Source organism: Dermacentor andersoni, chromosome 5, assembly GCF_023375885.2.
Source record: "Dermacentor andersoni chromosome 5, qqDerAnde1_hic_scaffold, whole genome shotgun sequence".
In the NCBI taxonomy this organism is placed as follows: domain Eukaryota; kingdom Metazoa; phylum Arthropoda; class Arachnida; order Ixodida; family Ixodidae; genus Dermacentor; species Dermacentor andersoni.
This window is the reverse complement of record NC_092818.1, coordinates 44,280,407-44,298,669: the sequence shown is the minus strand read 5'-3', so window position 1 is coordinate 44,298,669 and position 18,263 is coordinate 44,280,407. Positions and strand designations below refer to the sequence as shown.

The window sequence follows — 18,263 nt, the reverse complement described above, 5'->3', positions numbered from 1 at the left end:
TTTAGAATTGTTTAAATGGCTGTCTAATGACAGGGCGTTTCATGTTGTTATGGAGATGAATATTTACGGGGGTATATACGGAGAGTGCCTACCTACCAACTGGGCAACTGATGATGCCAATTCCCTCTTCCCAGTGACCCTGCACCATGGTTCTTCTCATCAGCTACTCTCTAATCATGGCCACTGTTTCCTTTCCAAAGTTGGCGACGACATTCCCTCCTCTTGCTCTGCGTATCACAAATTAACCGCAGTTTACCATCCACATATAGACAGACTTACTGAGCAACTCAGCCTGTGACAGGCGATGAAATGGACCGTTGACGGCTGGCCCAAAGAGCGGGTTCCCCAAGAATGTGGTGCATATGAGGTAAGACAGCATCAACTGTCTGTGCACAGAGATTTCATGGTCTGGGGAAACTATGTGGTAGTTCCATCAGCATTGCAAAAGCGTGTGCTCGTCCTGTTGCACGCAAATCAGCCATGAAAGCTATCGCGAGATCCTACGTTTGGTGGCCTCGGATGGACGTGCGGATTGAAGAATTTGTGCAGCACTGCATGGCGTGTCAACAAAACAGGCAAAGTGAACCCAGAGCGCCTACCCACTTTTGGACAAAACAGGAGTGGCCATGGAGCAGGATCCATCTTGGCTTTGCAGGGCCCATTGACAATGCCATGTTTTTGGTGGTCGTTGATGCCTTCTCAAGCTGGGCGGAAGTGGAAATAATGACATCAGTGCACTCGTCTGTTGTGATCGAACGACTACGTAAGACGTTCGCAACGTATGGGCTGCCGGACTTAATTGTGTCTGACAATGGTGCAGCATTTACGAGCGAAGAAATGCATTCGTTCAAGCTAAATAGCATTCAATACATCTATACTGCCCCTTACCACCCGTCAAGTAATGGCAGAGCAGAACGCATGGTGCGTGAGTTGAAATGTACACTTAAGAAGCAGAGCCAGAGAACACTAGCCTGTAAAGTTGCTCGGTTTTTGTTCAAACAACATTCCACACCCCATTCGGAGACAGGCAAGGCCCCTGCAGAGCTCATGTTGGGAAGGAACTTGAGGTCAAGCCTGGCAAGACTGCACCCCGACACAATGCATGCGCAATGCATGCGGCAGTTACCACCACAAAGTTTTTCAGTGCAGTGACTCTGTTTATTATAAGGAATTTTCACTCAGGCCCAAAGTGGTTGGCGGCTCGAGTGCTGCAGCGCCTGGGTCACATTATGTATGAGGTCCAGACGTCAGACGGATGCACACATTGACGCCATCGGGACCACTACAAAAGACTTCGGACCCAACACCCATGATTGCACCAGGTGGTGCAAGTGCCTTGTTTGCTCTACCCGAACCATCAAGTTTGGTCCCTGCGCCTTCCCCTGCAGAATTACCGGTTTTGAGACGTTTTACCCATGAGTGATGTCCAGTGCATTGTTATGGTTTCGATGATTAGTGGGGAAGGATGCGATATCACATTAGTGACATCGTGCAGTGTCATACCAGCGAAGCATTGAAGCTTGTGCCGTTATCATATTGACCACCTTGAGTGCAGATAAGGGCGCTGCCTCATCTATTTAAAGAAGGCACTCTCAAAATTGTTCTTTTCTTACTGGCTTATCTGCTGTCTGGGCGTCAGGTACAACAAGATTCTCAAGCACTAATCTATCGCTTTAGCTTGACTTAATATTTGCCTTCAGTGTCCCTTTAATGCAAATTTTTGGTTGATTTGATACCAACCTAAAGTTCCAGCCAGCGGCCATAAATTTCTGTGGGACCCAACTTTCGTTATTTTAATCCTGAAATTAGCCTTCACCGGATAATTCCATTTTGGCTGGTCATCACTCATCACGCATGCACCTCTGACCTTAATGTTGACACAGTGGCAACTCCAGTAGCGGCAATGTTCGACTTGGCGGCACTTAGGGAACAGGGAATTTGTCGAACACATGTCATCTCCCATCGAAGACGCCTATTTTTGGCCTGCTCTAGGAAAATATTACAGTGAAAATGGTTGCTCACAATGAATGATTACAGTATTTACCCGATTCGAACGTGCACCTTTCCTTTTTTCTCCGAAAATTCGGCTGAAGATTGCTTGCACGGTACGATTCTATAAGAAACAAAAACCAAGACTATGTTTGCAATGGCCTATAATACCTTCAAAACCAGCCTAGCCAACATCATCACCATTGCCATCGCAAGATGGCGACCATAGATGCCAACAAAACAAGACATGTCACATGTTTCTGGTGTTCCAGAAAGCTGCATGCTGAGCAGGAAGAAATAGTGAAGTGGTTATAGTGAAGGCGTGGGCCACCATTGCACTTGCGATCGTTGCGGAGTTTGATAAAGGCAGAATATCAAATGCGCTGTGTACTGCACAGAAGACGATGTGTGTTTTATCATAGACAGCGGTAAGGTGTTGTCTGATAGTGATAATGATGGATATTAAATAAATAAATCTCAATTCTGTGAAGGAGAAATTCACTGGTTTCGTCTCTTTCTTATTGCCAGAATCGGAGGCACACTGCGTTTTTCTTGCAATAAAATCAGGTGTGCATTTGATTTCTACTTTGTTTGGGAGCTCTAATGTGATGTTTACATTTGTTTTCTACTTTGAATCCATAAAAGGTGAAGGGGCATTCAATACACGGACATTTACAATCAGGACAAATGCTGCCAAATAAATCAGCGGTGTGTTTTGATGTTTTTTCTGCCTCTTGTTTAATTCAATTACGGGATAATTCAACCAATTCCTTTGTTCTTGCCGGAGTCAAATTAACAGAAGTCGACTGCATGTTTTACGCTCATTGTGCATCTGTGTGTCCTGCCAGGGCATGTTGCATTGCCCATGACTGTCTTAGAGAGTTTTATTTTTGCTTTGCACATAATACTTTACAGTGATGTGTGACATGTTAGGACATTTACAAATGCATTTCGTATACTGTGAATTGTTGTGACGATGAGCAGATGACGCGGCATGGATGAACACACCTTGAAAGGTTGTTCGGCCTTCCTATTGGCTAAGGAGTTTTGCGGCTTCCACAGCGCTGCGAACAACTTGTGAGAGGGAGTGTAGGTTCCTTGTCCTGCTCTGGCTGCCTCCACGTCGACCTGTGCAAGAAAATGCTTTTGTGCTACGCCGTGCTTTACTGGTTGCGGTGCCAAGCGACTGAATTAACATGCGAAATTTCACCAGTGACTCCAGAGGCTTCATTCGTTTCACCAGTGACTGATATTGTGCACGTTCCCTGACTGAAGCCCTTTTGTTCGAGCACTGAGCCCATGCACTAAAATTTGCTTAGATGCTGCTTCTGCTGCTGGGAGTTGGTGTTACATGGCAGTTTGTGCCAAAATGAAACAATCTTAGGGGAAGAAGACGAAGTCGCACTGGCATCGATGTTGCGCTTCAACTGGTGCCAGCCTTGGCTGCAGTGTTACAGTACTATGTGTTCTCTCTGTAATATCTGCCTTCTACTAATATTCGTCACCATAACAACATGTATTCAAAATGGCAAATCAGCAGTTTGACCGCATGCTAAAGCATCCTCCTAAGTCTTTCTTTGTTTTCTGGGCACAAGATTGCCCAGCGAAGAGTTTCAGTCTCTCCTTCAGCGTTTCTACTAGTATTTCTGCCATTACGCCAACCCCTAATTGTAGTCCGTTTGACTGAGTACCGTCTGATGAAATAAAGCAATTAGACTTGAACAAAGTGTTTGTGCACATGCAGAAATTTCACGAGCTTTTGCCAGTTCACGGCCAGCAAGATCTTAATTTTCACCATCCCGTAACTGTGTTCCACGTACGTGCAGACACGAGTGCTGCAGAGCATTTGCAGTGTGGCCAGTGACCACTCGGTGGCACTGGTGAGCCTGAAGGAACGCAAGTGCATCATGCTGGCCTCTCGGCACCTGTTCCCCGTCGGTGTGGTCAAGTGGCGACCCTTCGACGACTTCATGGTGGTCGGCTGCTCGGATGGCTCGGTCTACGTCTGGCAGATGGAGACCGGTATGGGTGACGGGCCGCAGAAGCTCACATTTTTTGTATCTTGGCCACTGTAGTGCAGTAAGTGTTCTTAGAACGTCGGAATAATGAGGCAGTCTGAAAAGGAAACTAACTTCATCAGTAAAATCAATTTCATTGCTATTTACAATGGCAGCAGTATGGAAAACCCCACTTAATTTTGGCCGGTTTTGTTTGTTGTTGAAATGCTGCAATGGTTGAGGCTGCAGGGCCGTTGTGGTACAGTAAGTAATCGAGACACTCTCCAAGTCCAGCACTTGGCTCTTTTAGAATGCAGCGATAAATTATTAACTAGGCTTGAGCAGACGTCGACAAAGTCTGTGATGTCACAGTGAGCTGGTGCCAGGAACTTCAAGGTGGATTCCGCCACCCGTCTTTTGTTCTTGCATCTCTTCTGGTTTGTCAAGCCTACTCTTAACGTTAGGAGTGGCATTTTGGGTATTGTAGGAGGTGAACTTGCATATATGGCAGAACTTACTTTTCCCTTTAATCTCCTCTCCTCTTCTTTCTACTCACTGGAATGTCTTTTTTTTTATTTATTTCTTTACTTGATCGGCATCCTTCGCTTAAACATTAAAAAGTATGACTGCGCAATGTTTCAGAGTTTTAGACATCCGTGTTTTCTCATGCTTTCATCACATGGATGGGGGAAATTCAAGTAAGGAGTGGTGAGGGCACATTGTAAGGAGGGTGTTAGTAAAAGCTACCACTAACCAAATAATGCCTCGAAAGGCCTGGCAACCTTGGAGGGCCTATTTTTCAAGAGTCAACACACAAATAAGCCCTTAAGGGAAGCGCGTCGTCTGGGGAGTTTGGCTTGCCGAGGCTGGCAGCCTGACGTCACACTCAATCCTGGTCTTTTTTTTTTCCGTCCTATATGTGGGTGTACAAATGGAGATTGCTGGGAGAGGCCTTTGCTTTTAGGAAACATCGCTAGGTCTGCAATAATAATAATATTTTCTGTACATACAGATTTGATAAGCCTACTTAGGCACAGCTGCTTGTGTGTGTGTGGCTGGGCAGTCGACTCGTGAGTGCAGAACTGATGCACTAAGAATATCAACTCAGAGTACATTGCGTATGGAACTCATATAATGTTTAAACATTAAGCTGCAAAGTACAGACTTCATGCGAGATGCTAAATGGCATAAATTAACAAACAAACAAAGTATTATGTAACTAAATGATAAAGACACGGTTAACAGAGCATAAAATGTAGTGCTATCAAGAGATATAGTAAAGCAGAATCGTGGACATGAAAACTCATGTGTGAGGACAAGGGCATCTGTTTGTTCGCGGTATAGAACACATGATCTTATGAGCCACTGATGGAGGCTGGGCTTTTGTTCGTTACGATTCTGTTGAAGTAAGACGGTATATCATATGAGCGCATTTTTATTTTTTGTGCTGTACTGAGCGTATTCACACAAATTAATAAATTTTTCTCTGCAACTAAGAGGGTGTGCTAGCACGTAAACATGTTTAAAACTACAGGAAAAATAATACTTACAAAGAATATCTAATAAGCATTGCTTTTCTACTGTGAGGCTTGGGCTGAACGCAGGAAGACTCGCATAGTAGGGTAACGGTTTAATGTGGGTTAAGGTTACATTCACACTATCAATCAGGTGATAGAGAAATGTGCGGAATATAACCAACCCTTATATATAGCCTTCATTGATTATGAAAAAGCGTTTGATTCAGTCGAAACCTCAGCAGTCATGGAGGCATTACGGAATCAGGGTGTAGATGAGCCATATGTAAAAATACTGGAAGATATCTATAACGGCTCCACAGCCACCGTAGTCCTCCATAAAGAAAGCAACAGAATCCCAATAAAGAAAGGCGTCAGACAGGGAGATACAATCTCTCCAATGCTATTCACAGCATGTTTACAGGAGGTATTCTGAGACCTGGAGTGGGAAGAATTGGGGATAAGAGTTGATGGAGAATACCTTAGCAACTTGCGATTCGCTGATGGTATTGCCTTGCTTAGTAACTCAGGAGACCGATTGCAATGCATGCTCACTGATCTGGAGAGGCAAAGCAGAAGGGTGGGTCTGAAAATTAATCTGCAGAAAACTAAAGTAATGTTTAACAGTCTCGGAAGAGAACAGCAGTTTACGATAGATAGCGAGGCACTGGAAGTGGTAAGGGAATACATCTACTTAGGGCAGGTAGTGACCACGGATCCGGATCATGAGACTGAAATAACCAGAAGAATAAGAATGGGCTGGGGTGCATTTGGCAGGCATTCTCAAATCATGAACAGCAGCTTGCCACTATCCCTCAAGAGAAAAGTGTATAACAGCTGTGTCTTACCAGTACTCACGTATGGGGCAGAAACCTGGAGGCTGGAAACGACGCAACGAGCTATGGAAAGAAGAATGATGGGTGTAACGTTAAGGGATAAGAAAAGAGCAGATTGGGTGAGGGAACAAACGCGAGTTAATGACATCTTAGTTGAAATCAAAAAAAAGAAATGGGCAAGGGTCGGACATGTAATGAGGAGGGAAGATAACCGATGGTTATTAAGGGTTACGGACTTGATTCCAAGGGAAGGGAAGCATAGCAGGGGGCGGCAGAAAGTTAGGTGGGTGGATGACATTAAGACGTTTGCAGGGACAATATGGCCACAATTAGTACATGACTGGGGGAGTTGAAGAAGTATGGGAGAGGCCTTTGCCCTGCAGTGGGCGTAACCAGGCTGATGATGATGATGATGATAGTTACATTTAACACACCGACTGATGACTCCAGCGGCAATGGCTTGACTGCCTCGCCCATTGCAGGCAAACAGCAAAAAACAAGCGAGGCTCCCGGAAACAGAAGCAGGACAAGGTAGGTGACGATGTCGGCACAGCTACTTGCTGCGCAGGTCACGTTGCGCCATCTGTAGCAGCCCACACCAACTGTGCCAAGCACCATCACGTTACTGACATTCCACCCTCGTCCGGATGACCAGGTCCCTTGGTCTAACTTGACGTCCATATAGTCACTCAAGCACGAAGTTTCACAAGTGACGGTGAAGGTGGCGCACACGCTGTTGTCGCTGAGGCTGTGTTTGGTGGATGGCAGTTGCATCATCAGGGACTGTAGTGGAGGATGTTTCCCCTTCAAGGCTGGACAAAAGGTGTGCCACAGGAGATGACGGAGGCACATAGAACTTAATTTGCGAAACATGCACAGTTCTTGGCTGGTTAAGCAGGCGAGCTGTCATTCCTGACACATGCAAAGCCTTGAATGTGGATGCAGTCAACTGCTCAGTGAGACGGTACAGCACTCTGAAGCGCGGTGCCATTTTCTCGTGGGGCGCTGGTGCTTGACGTTTGATCCATACTAGGTCACCTACTGTGAAGCTATGAGAGCGATGGGTACTATCATAGTGGCGTTTTTGTAAAGTCCGCTTAACGTCGAAGTGACCTGCACCATCATGAAGTGCCTGGAGAATGGCGGGACGCAATGACGATGGTGCTACAACAGCGTAGGATCCTGAAGGTGTCCGATGGTATAGAACATTGTCGATTAGGTTGAACTCGGCCGGGGCATCTCCATAAGCAAGGCTTTAAAGAATTGCACTGCATTCAGGGTCTTTTTCTTGAGCGGTAGCCAGCGCTTGGGCGGAGTGTGTGACTGCACACGAAAGTCAAGACAAAGGATCAGCTACAACATTCTGCCGTCCAGGCAAATGTCCGACAGAGAAGTCAAATTCAACCAAATCCATGAGCATGGACGTAAATCTGCAAGATGGTTGCACACACTTGGTCAAGCAAGCAATAGTCCAGTTATCTGTAACTAGGACGAACTTGATTCCAATTAGATACTGACGAAATTTCATTGTTATTGCCCAATGTACTGCGATGCCTTCCCATACGTTACTGTGAAGCTTGCGTTCGTCTAGTGTCAGGGATCGGCTAGCATAGGCAATAACACATTCTTTGCCATCCTGAAATTGTGACAACACTGCTCCTATGGCTTCACCAGAAGCATCAGTGGTTACTGTTGTTGCTGCATATTGATTGAAATGAGCAAGTAGTGGTGGCTTTGTAAGGGCTGAGCGAATAGTCTGGAAGGCACTTTCGCATTCTGGGGACCATATAAATGTGAATGACTTGACAAGGGCTTGAAGAAGGGCTACCACTTTAGCGAAGCCCTTGATGAATTGATGGTAAAAGCTGGCTGTCTGTATCCAGGAAAGGACTTCCTTTTGGTTTCGGGGAGTTGCGATACAGTACATGGCAGCTGCTCTTTCTGGGTCCGGGCGATGGCCTTCACTTGAAATGATGAACCCAAGAAATTTGATGCAAGCGAGACCGAAGGAACATTTCTCAAGTGAGGCCTTAAGTCCACTGGTATGCAGCAACTGGAGGGCCTCTTCCATCAAGTCTGCGAATGTGGCGAATGACTTTGCATAGATAACGATGTCATCGAGATATACTCGTATGCCGCATTTATCCGGGCGAGGCTGAAGGTCTTGGAATACCAGTTGCATGGCTCGCTGAAATGTGGACGGCGCATTCTTTAATCCGAATGGCATTCGGGTCCACATGTAAGTTCTGTGGTGGGTGATGAATGCGGTTTTCTCATAGTCCTGGGGTCTCAGGATGACTTGCCAGTAGGTGCGCTTAATGTCCATTGTGGCGAAGTAGGCACAGCCAGCGATGTCCTCAATGATGTCATCCACCAGTGGTAGGGGGTGCACAACCTTGATCGTATGTTCATTAAGTGAAATTTAATTCACACACAAGCGTTTCTTTCCACTGCGAGACACTACAACGACTGGGAATGCCCACGGGCCAGATGCAGGGAGGGTGATATTTTCAGCAAGAAGCTTTTCAATTTGCCTTTCGAGGAATTGCCTGTCTTCTAGCGTATATCTGTAAGGGCTGCGGCTGTACGGCACAGTATTGGGCAGCAAATCAATGCGATGTTGAGTGTCGGTCAAATGACCAATGTCATCTTCATGGCGAGAAAAGACTGCATTGTTCTTGGCCAGTATGTCAGCAATGACAGACTGCTGTTCAGGGGAGAGCTGGCTGCCTAGGCTGGCTGGTGGAAGTTCGGGGTGGATGGTTACAGGCACCGTAGTGCAGACTTGTAGTATGGCAGTGCTGCTGTCCAGCGGCACTGTCTTCGCCGCCAAAACTTGCCAGGAAGGCTCTTCTGGCGAAGGTAAGGGTTCTCGTTGCAGACAGTCTTGTGATGTTGCTTCTGCCGGTGCAAAAAGTTTTGAGCGGGCTAAAATGACGGCATTGGCCATTCGCGGGACCGGACGCTGAGTGGCTAGAAGCGTTACACCCGTGGCTGGATGTTGTAGCTGAGTGTTCTCTGGTGGCTGGAAGATCAAGCGGGCTCGCGCTGCCAAAAACCAGTCTTCACCCAGAATAAGGGGTAGGACATTGTTCTCCAAAACTGCTGCCTCAACCACACCAGTGATAGGGCCAATAGTTATTTAAGGAGGGTGGACCCAACTGGTAGCGCTGTACTACCTCCAACGACGGCAAGAGGCAAATTAGTCCAAGGCAAGATCATTGCGGAAGGTAGGATGGCTTTAGAAATCAATGTCACATTCGAGCCAGAGTTCAGATATGCTTCATGTTCTCCGACTCCTGCAATGGCCGCCGTGAAAAATGGACATTGATGTTGGGAGCCTTCAAGTTTGTCAGGCATACTGTGAAAGGCCCGTAGCTGTTGGGCATCAGGGATGGTTGACGGTGGTGCCCTGTTGCTACACGAGGGGCATGCCGACGCCAAATGCCCTAACTCTTTGCAGTTGTAACAGGTTGCTTGTGCGATGTCTTGGCCGCTCCGGAATGCTGGGGCCCCATACTGTGCAGAAATGGCTTCGTATCTTCGTTCCTGTTGTACCTTGGGCAACTCGGAAATGCGCTGTCTCTGTCTTGGCTGTGCTGTTGTAGCTGTTGGTGGAGCTGGTGGCTGGAAGTTATACTGCTGTCGTCCTGAATTGCCACTTTGAGATGAACGAGGGGCTGGCTTCTGTGGAAGCACCGGTTGCCTTACGCTTGCCCTGTCGTGGGCATGTTGAGTGCTCTTGTCTAGGCTTGTGCACGTGGACATGAAGTCACGCACTGTTAATGGCCTATTAGCCGCGATGGCCGCAATGACATGTGGTTCTTGAAGACCTTGCAATCAATCTTCTGGGCGTCAGTAAGGGTGAAGGGGCAGCTTTCAATCACACGCAGCTTTGCGTAAGCGTACTCTTGTAGGCTCTCACCTGGGTCCTGTTTGATCTTTATGACGTGTTCCTGCCATTCGATGAGGGTCAGCTCCGATGAAAATGTTTCCTTCAGGGCGGCGTTCCACGTTTCCCAGGTTGAATGGTGATTTCCAAAAGCGAGGTGCCAATTACGAGCTGTGCCTTTCAGTTTACTTTCGGCAATGAGACGGGTGGTGGCGTCGTCCCATGCAGCAAGCTGCTGTACCCGGCGGACGTCATTGAGCCAGACATTAACATTTTGTGCTGGAGACTGATCAAAGTAAGCAATCGATGACGACAGGTCTGGCAGTGTGGCGACTGTAGTCGAGGGGCGTGGCAGCTGTTGAAACAGAAGTGCCAGACTTTCGAGCGTCGCGGTATCAAGGGTCAAACCTGAGTTGCCGGCGGTAGCCCCCCTCTTCACGCTTGACCGTGGCATTGCCTCACGACGTTGGTGAATGTCGGCTTCGAGGCGCTGAATGAGCTCTTCCTTAGAGCCGGTGCTCTCTAACTTGCGTCGGGCCAATTCATCGCGGATAAGGTCGACTCCGAGCCGCGACATGGTCGTTGAGTCAAGCTCCTCCCAAATAATTCCTGGCATGATGCACCGCAAAGCGAGGCTGGGCGCACGGGAGACTAGGCGAGTGAGCGCTAAGCCACAGGTTATGCGTGGGATTCAAGTTAGTTCTGGGCTAGTTGTGAACATTCACGGCACTCTTCATCTGACGGCCATGCTTTTCTTCTGATGTGGAGTGAACACAGACGAGCGGTAAAATGACAGAAGTATCTTCAGGCGTGAGTCTTCGGCGGCGTGAGGGCGCGAGTACAATGACGAATGCGGCTGAAGAGGTGTGCTGACCGTCGTTCTTGTGCTGCCGTGGCTGAATGGCTTGGCAGAGGTACGGGGTCGACTGCGCCAGATGTGAGGCTTGGGCTGAACGCAGGAAGACTCGCATAGTAGGGTAACGGTTTAATGTGGGTTAAGGTTACATTTAACACACCGACTGATCACACCAGTGGCAATGGCTTGACTGCCTCGCCCATCGCGGGCAAACAGCAAAAAACAAGCGAGGCTCCCGGAAACGGAAGCAGGACGCAGTAGGTGACGATGTCGGCACGGCTACTTGCTGCGCAGGTCACGTTCCGCCATCTGTAGCAGCCCACACCAACTGGGCCAAGCACCATCACGTCACTCACACTATTAAAAAACAAAAAATTGCAAACCGATTCATGCTGAAGACAGCATTCTCACCATGAAATTGAGTACCATAGTAAATGTTGGAAGCAGTTCTTTCTAGTTTGTGCTATATTATGCCTACCTTAAAGGCAGATGCTAAACTGTAAATATTTATACTGTACATTATGACTGAGTCTCGAAAGATCTTGCACACCATTTTTCTGTGGCAATGATGATGGCAGCACCTGTCGGGCTAGTTGGTGATACTTATCCATTAGAAAAGGGGCACAAATTAACTTGCACACAGAAAAGTATAGACAAGACGAGCGCCACAGCCAGCTGTTTTAATAGGCCTTAAAAATTTGCCTTTTATACTGAACGCGATATCCACAGAACATACGCAGAACTGCATGACAACAGATAAAAAACAGCAATACAGTAAAACCCGACTATATCGAACATGTATATAATGAATTATTGTATATAACGAACAGCTGTAAGATCCCCCCGAAAATTTTTATTCTAAAAAATCTTTATTAAAATCTTTATTCTATATGTCAAACTACATATATTGAACTATTTTGCGATCCCCTTCGAGTGCAATATCCAGTCGAACCCACTTAAACGGTACCGGTTTTAACAATATATCATTTATAACAATGAGAAGCTGCTGCACCGTAGACTTCTGTATGTTTTCCATGGTGAAATAATCCGCTTACTACAATGCCCCGATGCTGCATTATCGGTTAGAACGATGAAGTCTGGCTGCTGGGTGTCCGAGCCGAAAGGTAGTGAAATGCAAAATCCTTGAAAAGATTTTAATAAACTAGAAATTCGAGCCGCTCCACGATGGGCCGCTGCTCCAACAGCTGCCGCGCGCTCATTTTCCAGCCATCTCCACGCAGCTCTCGCCTGTCGCCCTTCCACCGCTCCAAACACGAATGGGCTGCATCCATAGCTCTATGCCGCCCCACCCTCCGAAACACAAATGGACCATGCCAACTGCACCACAAGCAGACCGCTCGCATGTTGCTCGCTGGCTCCTCATTCAGTGCAGTTCTGCGAACAGCCTAATTGCCCGCATTCGTTTTTGTTGGTTGTGTCGGAGTCGTTCCTGACCACGTGGTTTCTCAGCTTTGCTTGGCTCGCCACCAAAATGGAAGATGGCTGATCCGCCCGCTAATCATCAGCAATGCATGATGTTGCCAGTGAAAAGAAAGTGCATGGCTATAGATTTGGGAACTAAGTGCTTCTAACTAATGAGATGATCGCCGCGAACGTGCTTGCATCGGATAGTGACTGCGACAACGGCAGCGATGATGCGGTAGGGCAGGCTGCCTCAACGTTGTCCTCGCAGGAGGCCTGGCATGATTCAGTCCCTCTGGGGCTATGTTTTCACAAGGAACCTTCCGCTGCACTACGTGGAGCGCTTGGATGCCTTGGAGAAGGATGTCGGCAAGCTTCGCGTAAAGCATGCATGGCTGACAGACATAGGCTTTTCTTGTGCAAGCCAGTGAGAAGTACGTGGTGAAATGCTTGTGGCGATCTCTCCTCAGCATTTCTTCTGGACTTCTCAAGCTAACAGGCTGCCGCGGCAGCCTTCTCACAATTTTTCAAAGGCCCCTTTTGGGGCCACTAAAGTGATGCCTCAGCAGTGCTCGCACATCGCTTGCCACCCGTGACACCTCTTTGCAGTTGTTATAGCAGTGCCATTTTTTAATGCCGACAGCCGCGGCTTGTTACACGTGACTGGGGTGCCCACGAAGCAGTTAAACGAGTGAACACAATCAGCAGCCAGGCGGAGGAAGGGGGCAGGGAGGGGTACTGGCCTTCCTGCCTACATATTGACACGTGTACTTATATTTATCGGGCGACCACGTTTCGCCGCCTAACAAATCTTATCGCACAGCGCGGGACGCGCTTGCATGTATCCGAAGTTTCTGGAAAGTTATTGATGCTTCTATCCACAGTCTGTTGTCGACGAACCTTCTGTTATCTGATTTATTCGCCTGACTCGAATGGTGTAGAACTTTGTGGAAGGCACGCGGGTCCCAACGATTAGTCTGGAACATTCGACGATCCTGTATAAAAGCCGACGCGCTTGACCCGCTGATCAGATTTCCGACGATCGCCGACTGTGTTCGCCGCTTTCGTTGTGCTATAAGTGTAGCCTGTTTTGTGGGCTCAAGTTCGCCCAATAAAAGTTAGTTTTCTCGTTCACAGTATTGCTACTGTGTTCTTCTACGTCACCACCACGTGACATCTGGTGGAGGTGCTTTGCGTTCATGTACCGGACGCCCCCACAAAGCCATGACCCAAGCCCTCACTCGGAAGACACCAACGTCGCCAAGAACCAGCGAGGTAGCCGCAGGCTGCAAGGACTGCCCCCGGAGCACGGACTTTTGCCTGAGACGACTAGGAAGATGGCCACCACGTCAACCCCAATGGCAGCCCCAGCGTCACCCGTCGTGCTGCAGCAGCCCAGGGAGCCTCCGACGTTCCGCGGTTCAACTTTCGAGGACCTGGAAAGCTGGCTCGAGACGTACGAGAGAGTCGCTACCTTTAACAACTGGAACAGCGACGACAAACTGCGATATGTCTTCTTCGCTTTGGAAGACGCGGCCAGGACGTGGTTCGAGAACCGAGAAGCCACCTTAACGACCTGGGAACTTTTCCGAAGCGGCTTCCTGCAGACGTTCGCAAGCGTCGTACGCCGAGAACGAGCCCAAGCGCTATTAGAAACCCGGGTGCAGCTACCTAATGAGACGACCGCAATCTACACGGAAGAAATGAGCCGTCTCTTCCGCCACGCCGACCCTGAAATGCCCGAGGAGAAGAAAGTCTGCCTGCTGATGCGTGGTGTGAAGGAGGAACTTTTTGCCGGAATGGTACGAAGCCCACCGAAGACCGTGGACGAGTTTCTTCGCGAGGCCACCAGCATCGAGAAGACACTCGAGATCCGAAACCGGCAATTCGACCGCCGCACAAACTCGACGAACTACGCCGGAGTTCAATCACTGGCCACCGACGACCTGTGCGAGGCTATCCGAGCGGTCGTGCGGGAGGAGCTACAAAAGCTGTTCCCACCATCACAGCCTCAAGTGGCTTCGATTGCCGACGCCGTGCGTGAAGAGCTCCAACAACAACTTGGAGTAGCCCCTGTATCGCCCCAGCCTGAGCCGGAAGCGATGACCTACGCCGCCGTCGCACGCCGTCAAGGTCCCCCTCCGCGACCGCGCCAGGGCCCTGTCACGCCGCAGTTCCGTCGTCCGCCGCCGCCAGCGCCAGCACGACCACCCGTCGCCCAGCGGACCTACGCGAGGAAGACGGACATTTGGCGCGCTCCTGACCACCGCCCGCTCTGCTACCACTGCGGAGAAGCGGGGCACATCTACCGCCGATGCCCATACCGGGAGATGGGACTGCGAGGTTTCGCCGTTAACGCGCCGCGGCCACAGATTGGCGAACGACCTCGCGATATCGCCGACTACCTCGCCGCCACTCAGTGGAGCCCTCGACGAGCTTCCCGTTCGCCGTCACCAGGCCGCTACCTGTCGCCGCAGCGCCGACCATACACTGGCCCAGCCCGGGGCCGGTCCGTCAGCCCATATGCGGAAAACTAAAAGCAGCAACCGATGGAGGTGCGGTTGCTGTTCGTCGAACTGACGAAGATCCTCCGCCGCCGACGAAAACGACGAAGAAACCATCTCGACGACTTCATGACGACACGCCGCCGTCCCGAAGAAGTCGGGAAGCCAAGACTACACCGACGAAAGACGACTTGACGACGCGACGTTCCAGCTTCAGATCAACACGACGCAGCCGTGATCCGACGCCAAGACCCAACTGCAACGCCAGACAAAGAACCACCGACCTCAACGTGCTTCTCGACGGCCACGCAGTCACTGCCTTAGTCGACACAGGGGCCGATTACTCCGTAATGAGTGGACACATCGCCGTCCAGTTGAAGAAGGTTAAGACTGCATGGGAAGGCCCTCAAATTCGGACCGCTGGAGGACACCTGATTACGCCGACAGGAATGTGCACGGCAAGAATTACCATTCACGACCGGACTTACCCTGTCACCTTCGTTATCCTCCAACAGTGTTCACGAGACGTCATTCTCGGCATGGACTTCCTCAACCAACACGGCGCAGTCATCGACCTGAAGTCGAAGTCAATAACGCTGTCGGAAGATCATGCAATACCGCCGGAGAGCCCTCGTAGTCACCACGCCTTGAGTGTGCTTGAAGATCAAGTGAGCATCCCGCCTCGCTCCAGCATTGTTATTTTGGTCGGCACCGAAACACCCGCTGACGTAGAAGGCGTCATCGAAGGCGACCAACGTCTACTGCTCGACCGTGAAATTTGCGTCGCAAGAGGGATCGCTCGACTGCACGGAGGAAACACGAAAGTGTTGCTGACAAACTTCAGCAAGGAGTTCAAGCACATCAACAAGGGCACGACGATCGCATACATCGAGGAAATTGTGGAAACCAGCGATGCCTTTGTCCTCTCTGATTCTATCGCATCTACCCCGACAACCGTAGTTCCCGAGCCAGACTTCGACATAAGTCCAAGTCTCCCCGTGATTAAGCAGCAACAGCTCAGAAGTCTGCTTCGACGATACAAAGGCTGCTTTTCGACGTCATCGAGGATTCGACAAACACCAGTCGCAAAGCATCGCATAATAACCGAAGAATGCGCTCGACCACTACGCCAGAGCCCTTACCGAGTTTCGACGCGGGAACGTGAAGCTATAAGAGAACAAGTCGACGAAATGCTGCGCGACAACATCATCCAGCCGTCGAAAAGCCCGTGGGCATCCCCTGTTGTCCTGGTAAAGAAAAAGGACGGAACCCTACGTTTCTGTGTCGATTATCGTCGACTGAACAAGATCACGAAGAAGGATGTATACCCCCTCCCACGGATAGACGACGCATTAGATCGGCTCTGCAACGCTGAATACTTCTCGTCGATGGACCTCAAGTCTGGCTATTGGCAAATTGAAGTCGACGAAAGAGATCGCGAAAAGACCGCCTTCATCACCCCAGACGGCCTCTACGAGTTCAAGGTTATGCCATTTGGACTGTGCTCGGCGCCTGCAACGTTCCAGCGCGTGATGGACACGGTTTTAGCAGGATTGAAGTGGCAGACCTGTCTCGTTTACTTGGATGACGTCGTTGTCTTCGCCGAAAATTTCGACGAACACCTTAGGCGGCTCGCAACAGTACTCGAGGCCATCAAGTCATCAGGGCTCACTCTGAAGCCAGAAAAGTGCCGCTTCGCCTACGATGAGCTTCTGTTCCTAGGCCACGTCATCAGCAAGTCTGGAGTCCGCCCCGACCCGCAGAAGACAGCTGCCATCGCAAAGTTCCCGCAGCCCACCGACAAAAAGGCAGTGCGTAGATTTCTTGGCATGTGTGCCTACTACAGGCGATTTGTCAAGGACTTTTCACACATCGCTGAGCCGCTGACACAGCTAACTAAATGTGACATCGAGTTCAAGTGGGAAACGCCGCAGGCCGACGCATTTGAAGAACTCAAACGACGCATGCAGTCGCCGCCCGTACTTGCGCACTTCGACGAGCTCGCCGATACCGAAATCCACACTGACGCCAGTAGCCTAGGCCTCGGTGCCGTCCTAGTCCAGAGAAAAGATAGACATGAACACGTGATAGCTTACGCTAGCCGGTCGTTGTCAAAAGCGGAAGGCAATTATTCCACAACGGAAAAGGAATGCCTAGCCATCGTTTGGGCTACAGCGAAATTTCGCCCCTACCTCTATGGCAGGCCATTCAGAGTGGTCAGCGACCATCACGCGTTGTGTTGGCTAGCTAACTTAAAGGACCCTTCAGGACGGCTGGCACGGTGGAGCCTCAGACTACAAGAATACGACATCACTGTAACCTACAAGTCCGGTCGAAAACACTCAGATGCCGATTGCCTATCACGCGCCCCCATTGACCCGCCGCCGCAAGATAACGAGGACGACGACGCCTTCCTTGGAATAATAAGCGCGGAAGACTTCGCTGATCAACAACGAGGGGACCCGGAGCTAAAAGCCCTTGTCGAGTATTTGGAAGGGCACACCAACGTTGTCCCTAGGGCATTTAAGCGTGGATTATCTTCGTTCACGCTTCAAAACAACCTACTCGTGAAGAAAAACTTTTCACCAGTCCGCGCCAACTACCTTCTTGTTGTTCTGTCGGCGCTGCGTGCAGAAGTACTGCACGCCTTACACGACGATCCCACTGCTGGGCACCTCGGATTCTCCCGGACGCTGTCGAGGATACATGAAAGGTATTACTGGCCGCGTCTTACCGCCGACGTCGCCCGTTACGTCAAGACATGCCGAGACTGTCAACGACGCAAGACACCACCGACAAGGCCAGCAGGGTTACTACAGCCGATTGAACCTCCTCGTCGACCATTCGAGCAGATTGGGATGGATTTGTTGGGGCCGTTTCCGACGTCAACATCCGGGAATAAGTGGATCGTCGTGGCGACGGACTATCTCACCCGATTCGCTGAAACAAAAGCTCTACCGAAAGGCAGCGCAGCCGAGGTGGCGAAATTTTTCGTCGAGAACATCCTGCTGCGACATGGCGCCCCAGAAGTCCTCATCACCGACAGAGGAACGGCTTTTACAGCAGAGCTCACCCAAGCCATTCTGCAATATAGCCAGACAAGCCACAGGAGGACAACTGCCTACCATCCGCAAACTAATGGTCTCACGGAGCGCCTGAATAAGACCCTCGCCGACATGCTAGCGATGTACGTCGACGTTGAGCACAAGACGTGGGACGCGGTCCTGCCGTATGTAACCTTCGCTTACAACAC

The 18,263-nt window shown here is 49.8% G+C and overlaps 2 protein-coding genes across 5 annotated transcripts in view; one reads left to right on the top strand and one right to left on the bottom strand.

The window, feature by feature from the left end:
- The window catches only part of Rbcn-3B (WD repeat-containing protein Rbcn-3B), a 188,248-nt gene that overhangs the window by 65,065 nt on the left and 104,920 nt on the right, over window positions 1–18,263 (top strand). For all 4 annotated transcript variants that reach the window (XM_072288168.1, XM_072288166.1, XM_072288167.1 and 1 more), the window contains one exon: window positions 3,816–4,011. In XM_072288168.1, coding sequence (XP_072144269.1) covers window positions 3,816–4,011 — 196 coding nt within the window. The remainder of the gene's footprint in view (window positions 1–3,815; window positions 4,012–18,263) is intronic.
- LOC140218387 (uncharacterized) lies at window positions 10,119–10,844 on the bottom strand. Its single transcript, XM_072288108.1, has one exon. The coding sequence runs from the start codon at window positions 10,842–10,844 to the stop codon at window positions 10,119–10,121; it is 726 nt and encodes a 241-aa protein (XP_072144209.1).